This window comes from Haliaeetus albicilla, chromosome Z, assembly GCF_947461875.1.
Source record: "Haliaeetus albicilla chromosome Z, bHalAlb1.1, whole genome shotgun sequence".
In the NCBI taxonomy this organism is placed as follows: Eukaryota; Metazoa; Chordata; class Aves; order Accipitriformes; family Accipitridae; genus Haliaeetus; species Haliaeetus albicilla.
This window is the reverse complement of record NC_091516.1, coordinates 42,791,346-42,803,918: the sequence shown is the minus strand read 5'-3', so window position 1 is coordinate 42,803,918 and position 12,573 is coordinate 42,791,346. Positions and strand designations below refer to the sequence as shown.

The following is a 12,573-nucleotide window of genomic DNA, read 5'->3' as shown; positions in this document are numbered from 1 at the left end:
AACTCACGCCCTTGTTCTGCAGGTCGAGGATGTTGATCTTGAGGAAATTGCTGGGTGTCAGTTCAAGTTCTGTCGCTGTTGTACTTGGCTTAGTTTCAAAGTCCATCCCGCAGTCATTTGGGTAATTCTTACAGTAATACCCTTGATATGGCATATAGACACTATAGATACAATGACATGCACTGGCAGGGTATTTAGCAGTTAGGTATCATACAGCCCAATTCACTGGCTATTCTCTCCCAAAATCAAATCTCCCTGAGGTACACATCGAACTTCCCCATCCTTCTGCATCACCCACCAGGTGTACCCAGGTCCCTGAGCAAAAACAACCCCTTGAATGGGTTTGCCTCTGCTTGAGGGAGGACTAACCCAGACTGTCTTTCCTAACATACTCCTCATGCGCACTACAGGGACTTTATCGCCTTCTACAGTATGTGGAAGTCTTGGTTGGGCGGGGCCAGCCCGATTGGCGGATCCTCTAGTATTAACTAACCAGGTGGCTTTTGTTAAATGTGTATCCCAATGTTTGAAAGTCCCCCCCCCCATCGCTCTCAATGTAGTTTTCAGCAGTCCGTTGTATCGTTCGATTTTTCCGGAGGCCGGTGCGTGATAAGGGATGTGATATACCCACTCAATGCCGTGTTCTTTGGCCCAGGTGTCTACGAGGTTGTTTCGGAAGTGAGTCCCGTTGTCCGACTCGATTCTTTCTGGGGTGCCGTGTTGCCGTTTTCTCTTCAAGGCCCAGGATAGTGTTCTGGGCAGTGGCATGGGACACAGGGTATGTTTCCAGCCATCCAGTGGTTGCTTCCACCATTGTAAGCACATGGCACTTGCCTTGGCGTGTTCGTGGGAGTGTGATATAGTCAATCTGCCAGGCCTCCCACTGTTTATATTTCAGCCATCGCCCCCCATGCGACAGGGGTTTTTGCCGCTTGGCTTGCTTAATTGCGGCACATGTTTCACATTCGTGGATGACCTGTGCGATAGTGTCCATGGTCAAGTCCACCCCTCGATCTCGAGCCCATCTATATGTTGCATCTCTCCCCTGATGGCCTGAGGTATCGTGGGCCCACTGAGCCATAAATAGCTCACCCCTACGTTGCCAGTCCAGGTCTACCTGAGACACTTCAATCTTGGCGGCCTGATCTGCCTGCTGATTGTTTTGATGTTCTTCAGTGGCCCGACTCTTGGGTACATGAGCATCTACGTGACGTACTTTTACCACTAGCTTCTCTATCCGAACAGCGATATCTTGCCACAGTGCGGCAGCCCAAATGGGTTTACCTCTGCGTTGCCAGTTGCCCTTCTTCCATTGCTGTAGCCACCCCCATAGGGCATTTGCCACCATCCATGAGTCAGTATAGAGATAGAGCACTGGCCACTTTTCTCTTTCAGCAATATCTAATGCTAGCTGGATGGCTTTCACCTCTGCAAACTGACTCGATTCACCTTCTCCTTCAGCAGTTTCTGCAACTAGTCGTGTAGGACTCCATACAGCAGCCTTCCACCTCCGATGTTTTCCCACGATGCGACAGGACCCATCAGTGAACAGGGCATATTGCCTCTCATTTTCTGGCAGTTTATTATACAGCGGGGCCTCTTCAGCCCGTGTCACCTCCTCCTCTGGCAACATTCCAAAGTCTTTGTCTTCTGGCCAGTCCGTGATCACTTCTAAAATTCCTGGGCAACTGGGGTTTCCTATGCGAGCCCGTTGTGTGATCAGTGCAATCCACTTACTCCACGTGGCATCAGTCGCGTGATGTGTAGAGGAAACTTTCCCTTTGAACATCCAGCCCAGCACTGGCAGTCGGGGTGCTAAGAAGAGCTGTGTTTCAGTACCAACCACTTCTGAAGCGGCTCGAACTCCTTCATATGCTGCCAATATCTCTTTTTCAGTTGGAGTATAGCGAGCCTCGGATCCTCGATATCCCCGACTCCAAAACCCCAGGGGTCGGCCTCGGGTCTCTCCAGGTGCTTTCTGCCAAAGGCTCCAGGTAGGGCCATTCTCCCCAGCTGCAGTGTAGAGCACATTTTTAACATCTGGTCCTGTCCGGACTGGCCCAAGAGCTACTGCATGAACAATCTCCCGCTTAATTTGTTCAAAGGCTTGTCGTTGCTCAGGCCCCCATTTAAAATCATTCTTCTTCCGGGTAACTTGGTAGAGAGGACTTACAATTTGACTGTAATTTGGAATATGCATTCTCCAAAAGCCCACAACACCTAAGAAAGCCTGTGTTTCCTTTTTATTAGTCGGTGAGGACATAGCTGTTATTTTGTTGATCACGTCCGCAGGGATCTGACGACGCCCGTCTTGCCATTTTACTCCTAAGAACTGGATTTCCTGCGCAGGTCCCTTGACCTTACTTTCTTTTATGGCAAAGCCAGCCTTCAAAAGGATTTGGATTATTTTCTTCCCTTTCTCAAAAACTTCTTCTGCCGTGCTGCCCCATATGATGATGTCATCAATATATTGCAGGTGCTCTGGAGCTTCACCTTTTTCTAGTGCAGTCTGGATCAGTCCATGGCAAATAGTGGGGCTGTGTTTCCACCCCTGGGGCAGTCGATTCCAGGTGTACTGGACACCTCTCCAAGTGAAAGCAAACTGTGGCCTGCACTCCGCTGCCAAAGGAATGGAGAAAAATGCATTAGCAATGTCAATTGTGGCATACCACTTAGCTGTCTTTGATTCCAGTTCATATTGAAGCTCTAACATATCTGGCACAGCAGCGCTCAGCGGTGGCGTGACTTCATTCAGCCCACGATAATCTACTGTTAGTCTCCAATCCCCATTAGATTTCCGCACGGGCCATATGGGACTATTAAAGGGTGAGTGAGTCTTGCTGATCACTCCTTGGCTCTCCAATTGGCAAATCAGCTTATGGATGGGGATCAGGGAGTCTCGGTTGGTGCGATATTGCCGCCGGTGCACCGTCGTGGTAGCAATTGGCACCTGTTGTTCTTCAACCTTCAGCAACCCCACAACTGAAGGGTCTTGGGAGAGACCAGGCAGGGTAGACAGCTGTTCAATCTCCTCCGTCTCCAATGCAGCTATACCAAAGGCCCAACGGTACCCTTTTGGGTCCTTGAAATACCCCCTTCTGAGATAATCTATACCAAGGATGCACGGGGCCTCTGGGCCAGTTGCAATGGGGTGTTTATGCCACTCATTCCCGGTTAGACTCATTTCGGCTTCCAATACGGTTAGCTCTTGGGATCCCCCTGTCACACCAGAGATACAGATGGGTTCTGCCCCTTTATAACTTGATGGCATTAGGGTACATTGTGCACCAGTGTCTACTAGAGCCTTATATTCCTGTGGGTCTGACGTGCCAGGCCATCGAATCCACACTGTCCAGTAGACTCGGTTGTCCCTCTCCTCCACCTGGCTGGAGGCAGGGCCCCTCTAATCCTGGTTAGAATATCTGTTACCCACTTTTTGCACATGTGAATCAGAAGTCCCTTCAAGAGGATCAGAAATGAGATCGGCCCATCTACTGCGCCCAGGGGACTGCTCACGGGAAACTGGAGCAGCAGTTTTCCAAGAAGAATCTTCTTTTCTGGTTGCTTTTTCTCGCAGCTCCCGTACCCGTGAATCCAAGACTGAGGTAGGTTTTCCATCCCACTTCCTCATGTCCTCTCCATGGTCACGCAGGTAAAACCACAGGTTAGCCCGTCGTGTGTACTTTCTCTCTCCTCTCTCTTGGGCAGAGGAACGCTTACTCCCAATAACTGCAATGCGGGCCTGTACAGGTGAGGAGGAGGACATATCTACTTTGAATTGCTGGAACTCTCGGGACAATTCCTCTACAGCTGAGACACAGGCCCGTAGGGAGGAAGAGAGACTTCCTTCATATTGCCGGAGTTGGACAGCCAATTCATCCACCGTTTGTCCATAGCCTTCTTTCCAGGACATTACTGCCAATGAGTTGGCATAGGTTGGTGGTGCACTTCGTAGAAACTTCCGCCACATCGGTTGTGTGCATTGGACTTCATCTGAATCTGTGGGTGACTGCGCATTTTCTGGATCATTATAAATCACCTCCAGCACGGCTAATTCCCTCAGGTACTGGATACCTCTCTCCATGGTGGTCCACTTGCCTTGGTGACATGTAACTTCATCCCTGAAAGGGTATCTTTCCTTTACACCTAACAGAAGTCGCCTCCAGAGGCTGAGGACTTGTGTTTTTCTCCCAATCGCCTTGTCGATACCCCCTTCTCTAGACAGAGATCCCAACTGCTTGGCTTCCTTACCCTCTAATTCCACACTACTAGCCCCATTATCCCAGCATCGGAGCAGCCAGGTAACAATGTGCTCACCTGGGTGGCGGCTAAAATCTTTTCGCATGTCACGCAACTCACTCAGGGATAGAGATCGGGTAATTATTTCAGGTTCTGCCTCTTCCTCCTGTTCTCGCGATGACCCTGGTTCATCTTCATCTCTCACTGAGCGAACTGATTTCTTTGTGTGTTTCTTTTTCTGTACAGGGGCAACTGATACTGGCACAGGTTGGTTCTCTGGTTTAGTGGCAGTATCTGTCACCGGGGTAGGGGCAGCCATGGTACCTGTTGTCGTGGTAGGGGCGGCCACGGTGCATGTTGTCGGGGTTGGGGCAGCCATGGTGCATGTTGTCGGGGTTGGGGCAGCCACGGTGCAGGTTGTCTTGTTTTCCATCTTTTCCCCCTTTTCCCCCTGGGGGTGCTGCATAGTATCAAGCAGGGTTTGGTAGATACCGGCCAGGGCCCAGCACAGTGTAGTGAGTTGTGTGTCTCTGGGATAGCCACAGCATTTTCCTTTCAAAAATTCTATCACTTCATGAGGGTTCTGCAGTTGTTCGGGAGTGAACTTCCAAGTCACTGGAGGTGAGAAGTTCTCTAGATACCTGCCCACATCCTCCCACACGCCGTGCCACCCATGAATATCCAGCTTTGGGACAGATCTCTGGGTGGTACTCTTAAAGAGCCTCTTTGTAGCCCTAGACAAGACCTGAAACATAGTCAGGAGGCATAGCACTAACAGCACACAGGCCTGCGCATCCCAAGGATATTCAAAATTCTCGAAAACTGTTGTAATTAGTTGGAAAGAGAAAAGGGAGGGGAACGGATGGGGGGAAGTATCCCCCCCTGACTTCCCCATGGGTTGGGTGTAATTACCAATAAAATCCGACAGAAGGTGCCCAAAGTCTGGAAATGATATCACTGCCTCATACAGATAACAGCTTAACCTCATGACCAGTGATGTAATCATTTCACAAGTCGACATTGCCCAGTACAGCAAAATGATAATCCCAATCACTCTCCCAGAGATGAGATACGCAACTACAGGCAATACATAAAGCATATAAGAACTTACAAAACGCCACCATGTAAACAGCTGAATCAACATTGTGACTAACATCTATTTATCTAGTATAAGAAATGCGTATGACAAATTTGTTTCAACACGCTCTGGCCAGATCTGTCGTTATCTCAACCCTTCGTGCCCCACGTTGGGCGCCAAAAAGGACTGTCGTGGTTTCAGCCCAGCCGGTAACAAAGGACCACGCGGCCGCTCGCTCACTCCTCCCGCCCCCCTCCGGTGGGATGGGGGGAAGACGGAGGAGAGAAAAAAAAAAACCAAACCTGGAACCTCGAGGGTTGAGACAAAGGCAGTTTACTGGAACAACACAAAGAAATTGCAACAACAACAACGGTACTAATGAAAAAGTATACAAAAAGAGTGATGCACAGTGCAACTGCTCACCACCCGGGACCCGACGCTCTGCCACTTCCCCCACCGAAAAGAAGAGCCCACCCTCCGGCCCCGCTCCCCCTTTATATACTGAGCATGATGTCACATGGTATGGAATAGCTCCTTGGCCAGTTCAGGTCAGCTGCCCCGGCTATGCCCCCCACCTCCCAGGTTCCTGTAAAAATTAACTCTATCCCAGCTGAACCCAGGACAAAGAGAAAAGAAGAAACCAATAATGATAACACTAAAAAAATGACAACAGCAATAATAAAAGGATTGGAATGTACAAATGATGCGCAGTGCAATTGCTCACCACTCGCCGATTGACACCCAGTTAGTCCCCTGCCCCCCTTTCTCAGTTGCTATACTAGATGGGATGTCCCATGGTATGGAATACCCCATTGACCAGTTTGGGTCAGCTGCCCTGGCTGCGTCCTGTGCCAACTTCTTGTGCCCCTCCAGCTCTCTCGCTGGCTGGGCATGAGAAGCTGAAAAATCCTTGACTTTAGTCTAAACACTACTTAGCAACAACTGAAAACATCAGTGTTATCAACATTCTTCGCATACTGAACTCAAAACATAGCACCATACCAGCTACTAGGAAGACAATTAACTCTATCCCAGCTGAAACCAGGACACAAGCTGAAGCCAAACATTTAACTGTGCATTTCATAAGCATTTGCAAATTAAGTCAAACAATTTAGAGGCTTGAAAAAAAAGAAAAATTACAAAAAGGTGTGCCAACTTGATAGCTGTAAAGCCTGTCTTCAGCTGTTTGTTTTGCATTGATCCCCAGCTCAAGCATTATCTTACTGAAATTTCTTGCTAGTATATTTACTCAGAGAATCAGAATCCTGGTCAGTTACTTAAATTATATTGCACCTTCCCTTATAAAAATTGACCACAGTTTGAATACACAAGGACATAAGGTGAAAGACAGAAACATCATGTGGTCATAATTTCAGACCCAGAAATCACTTGTGCAATCGAGAATAAAATCAGTAATGCTAGGTTCCAAAGTTTGTCATCTGGCTAGTTTGTCAACAACCCTGAGGCAAGGCAAACTCAGTCCTGAAGATTGCGAAACTGATTCACACCAGAGGGACTGATGCTTGAGGAGGAACGGCATAACCTGGAACAACTGATAAGTTTTATTGCCGTCAGCTATTTGCACCATTACAACATGTAGTGCAGTGTTTTAAAGCAAACAAGTAGTTGTGGTCATTAAAGATATGAAGCTACATGCTGCAGTGGTCTTGCAGCTGTTGGACTGTTCAGTAGGGGCTGAGCAGACAGACTGATAAAACTGGTCTCATACCAGGTGCCATTCCCACCTAGCGAATAAGAATCCTGAGAATACAGATACACAAGAAAAACTCAGCTGCAAACCCTCAGTGTCTGACACCACCCTCATTTTCTATTAGGTTTTTTGTCTTTCCTTCTACTATGCAAAAAAGTAGGAGGTAATGCTATTTTTAGTCTGGACATTAAAATGCTCCATTTGAAGGTTCTGCCATAAAAGGAACTGTTGCTACCTTTACTGTAAATTTGAGTCACTAGTATGTCTGCTGGAGGTCCGAACTTCCTCCAGTCCATCAGTTAACACAGCTTCTAGATACATATTTGTGTAAACAAAGCTGTGTGAAAAATAGCTGAATTTAATGAACAGCAATTAGAGCTGAAGCACTGTCTTGGAGTCCCAGATCTGGAAAATACAATGGCTTTGTACAGCCTACCGTGTACATGAACATGTGTTAGGGAGAGCAACGTGGCAAAGAGGCATATGTAGTATTATAGCAGTGTCTGGAAAGCAGCTCTGCTGAAAATCAATGCTCAGTATTCCAAATGTTTCAGAGACTCAGAGTTCAATGAGCACCTATAATAAACATATGCATAAAGTAATATTTTTTCATTACAGAACTAAAACTGGAATTGTAATTCCAGTATATGTGGCAGCTCCAAGTCTACCTGTAGGAGACCTCTCCATGCTTTTTTCTCTCAAGCAAAAGTTTAAAGTTGTCTATGCCAGATTATATTGCATACTAAACAAATAAGACAAATTCTTGTCTAGCAAACAAAGACACTAATATGAAGTCTATTAAAAATAATTAATTAGTTCTTTCTTTTCTCCATTGGGGGACATATGACTGAACTTTCATCAGATAGCATTCTTTGGTGCAAGTATTAATAAAAGCAAAGATTCAATCAGCATTTTTACTTACCAGAATGTCCTTCAGCAACAGATTCAGAGGTAAAAAGAAATCGTTTTTCTTTTTTTGAGGTATGAATTGACATGTCTCGGTATCTTCAGTGAGCTTGCAAATGAGAAAGACCCAAAGCAACTGCACTACAGAACAAGCCCAGGCAGAAGTGGGAAGGTTAATGTATCTATGCAAACAGCTGATGTAATTGCTTCTGCATGTTTGTTCCTCAGAACTTAATAGATTAAGACTGATCTGTGTCAATTTTACAATGCACTGCTACGGAAACTCCTTTCATAAGACTTTGGTGTTTGGTTAACCGTGGTCCTGCTAAACTCTGCAGAAGTGTTATCATTATGTGAAGTGTGAACACAGCTAAGCCAGAGTTCAGTGCTTTTGCACACTTGCCAAGCATCCGTTACTCTTTCTTCTAAGTGCTAACTAAAAAGCACTTCAAGATAGTAACATAGCATAGAGATACTATCTGAATTTCTAAGGGCAAATGACGCTTTCTCCTAGGCATAATATCCATACATTGTACTCAGCTGCAGTAGTGAACTGTTCAGAAATGTCTCTCTCTCTACGTGAGAACAGGTGTTTGTAACACCTCCAGGTCCTAAGCTGTGCTCTTCTTCCCAAATACTATTTGTGTCAGTGGCTAAGTGAGGAGCTGTAGAGCAACCAATGGCATGCTCTGAGAAACAGCTATGAAGACAGTGGGTTCATGATAAGTTACTTTGAATTCTGAGACTAAAAAGCTATGCCCTAGCACAACGAATCTTAAACTTGTCAATGGTCAGGCTCTCACAATTCATTTTACAGACCCCTTTTCTCCTACCATTTGCCTTGATGAAGAGATACTAGTAAGAAACAGCTGGACTTAAGTATCTAAACTAAGCAAAGAAGAGCTGCCCCTTTGGAAGCGCTGTTTGCCTTTGGCTTATTTCAGAACGCAGTGCACCAGCACACCAAAGCACCTGAGTACAGCACAGTGTTGCAAAGCTACCTAGGAATGATAACAAGTGCATCTGGTCTTAAAAACCCTTGTCCTGCTGAGGAGCTCTACACTGCTGCAATACATTATGTTGAGCTCAGCTTCTCTAAATCAGCAATTTCTGAAAATGTTGCTCCGTAAGCACAATAAACAGTAACAAGAGTGGTGCAGAGATGAAGGTACAACTGAAGGCTTTACAACTGGCCATCACAAGCAAACCACATTCACTACCAGGCCACCAGCAAACATCTGACAAGAGACTGTGTGTTCATTCTGCAAAGAAGTCTCCACTGCTAGGAAGCAGCATGCCTTCACTTCAGGACACTTCCCAGTAGTGAGGTATAGGAGGTAACAAAAGCAGTAATGAAGGCAAAGCACTTGCACAAATGAGACAAAGCCAACCCTCAAAAATATAAAGCAAAATTGTAATTCAGCTGCAAGAATGACTGAAGAAGGCACTGCCTAACTGTGGTAACTCAAGTGGTGTGCTGCAGCAGACCAGTCACCCTCGGTGAAAACCACCACGCTACGGAGTGATACATGAAGAGGTGACTTGGTTGGAGGAAAGAGACCATCTGCACCCCTTTTGGTTTTGCTTTTGTTTTTTTTTTTAATCCTAGGAACAAAAGTTTTCAACAGTAACACCAAAAACCATCAGTTCTCAGAGAACAATGATTGCTTAAGTGTGTGTGAAGGACAGCAATAAAGAGGAAGACTTTAAACCACAGTTAATGATTACCAGAAGTGCCCTATGAAATCCATTAACTCATCTATTCAATTGCCTTTCTTTAGCCTGAGATTTATTATGATACAACACAAAATTAAACTAGTCATACAGAGATTTGTGTGCCTGGAGGTATTTCAGTTCTGTGTATTAAATATGCTTTGAGCTCAAGTTACATGTTCCATAAAACACTTTATACAAAGAACAGAGAAACATTCATATGAAGAATTTCAATCTCCTCCATCGTTAATCCATTATGCTGCATTCTAAAATACTTGTGCTTTACATTGTGTCTTATACACTATTCTCATTCAACATGTGCTCCTCAGCATGTTTTATAATGCAGGGTATACATACACTCCAACCCCAGCCTTGAATGTAAAAGAAAAAAAAAAAATACAAAGAACAGTCAACATTTGTAAGTGAGAAACCAAAAACGTGGGGGCAAGAGACAGCAGAGCAGAGGGAAGAGGGGCCAGGGCAGGACAGAGGTGAAGGCAGGAGGACGCTGGAAAAAAAGGAGGCACAAGAGAAGTTGCCTGAGCAGGACTAGAGCAGGCAGACGCCCATGCAGGGGAGATGCACAAAAGAAGACACAGCGCAGGTACACCTCTGAGGGGTCTGCAGATGGTGGAGGAGCCCACGCCAGAGGAGTAGAGACAGAAACATGGAGGAGCAAAAGAAAAGCAAACACAACACACTGAGCCAAATCTCATGCTCCCCATCACTTCAGCCAAAGGACTGAAGCTAGGTAGCAGGGAGGAAAGGTGTCAAGAGGGAAGTTGGGGTGTTTTCCCTAAGTGATCTTTTGTCTTCTTTATTTTTCAATCCTACAATCAGTTATTAGAAGTTTGTTAATTGGCAATAAATTAAGACAAATTCCCTGCAACAAAACTGTTCCGTTGCCTGTGATAGTGAGGCTGTGTTTTACAAGGCAGCTGTCTCAGCCAAGATTCATCTATCACTGGTGAATTTGTTCAAGGAATACCAATTGCTTCTGCAAGAGTCATATTTTCCTTTGCCTCTTTTGCTGATGTTTCTTGACCAAGTGTAAAAAACACCATCAGTGTCTCCACATTTGGGAAGCTGTTATGGAAAACGGAGAGATGAACTGGCAGACCTTTTAAAAATGGGATCACTTCAGCAGCTGAACTTTCAATATTGCTCTGCATCCCAGGACATCATGAAAAAATTACTGTTGGAGCCACAGAACTGTACCTGTCCCAACTGAAGTCCATGCATATTCGGCTTATGTTTGGCACACCAGTTCAGTGTTTCAGCCAAAGGCTTGCCCCTTTTTGTTTTACAGATTTATTTTTGCCACAGTTTTACTATTTTCTCTCATCATCTATACAATACTTCAGTTCAACTTGCTTATGAAAAAAGATTGAGTTCTGAGATCTCACAGCTGAAGTGGCTCTTGTGTCTCAGCCACTTCTGTAATCAGTTCAACACTGGGTACTCCAGCTCAGACCACTCAGGTCAGCCCCAGATGAAAATGCCATTAATTCACATATCTGCCTCTGGAAACTTCTGCAGAACAAATGCTGTCCTTATAGGCAAATGTATTCAGGCCTTTTTCTCTGGACTGTTTCTGGCACTCCACCAAGATCTCCCAAGGTGATTTCCCAGCCCATTCTTTGCTAAGGCCCATTGCTAGTGCTATTGGCTGCTGCTTTTTTTCAGGTGAGGCCTCCCAGCTTTTCAGCTCTTTCCTCCGGCCTCTTCTTGCTTCTGTGTGCAGCCAAGATCCTCAGCTTTTCTCACATTCTTCTTTTCAGAAAGACCACTCAAACTGTCAGGCATATCACACTCTCAGGCTGAGCAGTTCTGGCATATAGGCAGGTCTACAGCATTGACCCACTTCCTTGCAGACCCCAACAGGTTTAAGAGCTGACTTCCACCAGACGTAGAAACACCTCTCTTGGGCAGAGTCTGGAGCACACCTGAGTGATTTCAACAGGTTTCTCCAGCTATTGACTAGATTGTATTGTATTATTTCTAACTCCTACTCATTAATTTCAGAGATTTCCACAGCAGTTCTAGCATATCTGCTGCACATTTCCTTCCCAAAAGTCTATTACAAATTCATGCCAATTTGTAGTACATACTCAGCTGCATATTTCTGATCTGGCCTCTGTACTCTTAGCTTCAGTTCCTACAGGAACTGAGGAAAATTGGTTACCATTTACTGGAGGCAGCATTCTGTACTACAAGAATGCAGTATCGTGATGTTTTTCCATCTAGATCATCTTGGATATCTAATTCCCATCAGTAAACTGAGCCAACTGTTTATGAGTTAAACTGTATTCTCAATGTATTTTCAGACTGGAACTTGTGCAAACCTAGAACATCTTCATCCCATCAGCATGTGTTTTTGCTCTCTGCAATTTGAGTTCTTCACATGATATTTGAATTCTTGGCCTCCTCTCTGGATTTCTCTTATGAAACCCATTATTTAGTGAATAGCCTTGCTAGAAACTGAAAATACAGTTTATGATGGCAAAGACACTGCCATGCAAAAACCTATCACAAATTCAGTTATGTTCCCTTTGGAGACCGTGCTTCTATTTCAGTTACAGCAAAAGACTTTAAAAATGCAACCGTTTCTCTGCAATAAAACCGCTCTGCAATCATGTTTGAATCACTTCAGTTAGAGCACAACTTGACGGAAAACTATAAGCCCTATATATTCGAAAGAGACTACCATTATGGTATGAAGTAAACATGCCAACAGAATAAAAACCTAAACATAAACCAAAAGCCTCCAGTTCACAGCTCCAAAGGACAGAAGACCCATAAAACAAACGCCAAATGGCTTGAAGAGATGGGAAGTATGTTAGGCTGGTAAAAAAACAAACAAACAAACAAAAACCCAAAATTAAAAAAAAAACAAACAAAGTTACTTTGGAATTCAGATACGGAT

At 45.1% G+C, this 12,573-nt stretch overlaps 1 protein-coding gene across 3 annotated transcripts in view; it reads right to left on the bottom strand.

Moving 5' to 3' along the window:
- LOC104317004 (S-adenosylmethionine synthase) overlaps positions 1–12,573 on the bottom strand; it is a 31,457-nt gene that overhangs the window by 18,508 nt on the left and 376 nt on the right. Inside the window, exon 1 of one of the 3 annotated variants that reach the window (XM_069776269.1) lies at positions 7,951–12,538. The exons of 1 other annotated variant lie outside the window; for it this stretch is intronic. In XM_069776269.1, coding sequence (XP_069632370.1) covers positions 7,951–8,023 — 73 coding nt within the window. In that variant the 5' untranslated portion in view covers positions 8,024–12,538. Of the gene's footprint in view, positions 1–7,950; positions 12,539–12,573 lie in introns of those variants that run through there. One more of the 3 variants, XM_069776267.1, reaches the window with a different exon arrangement.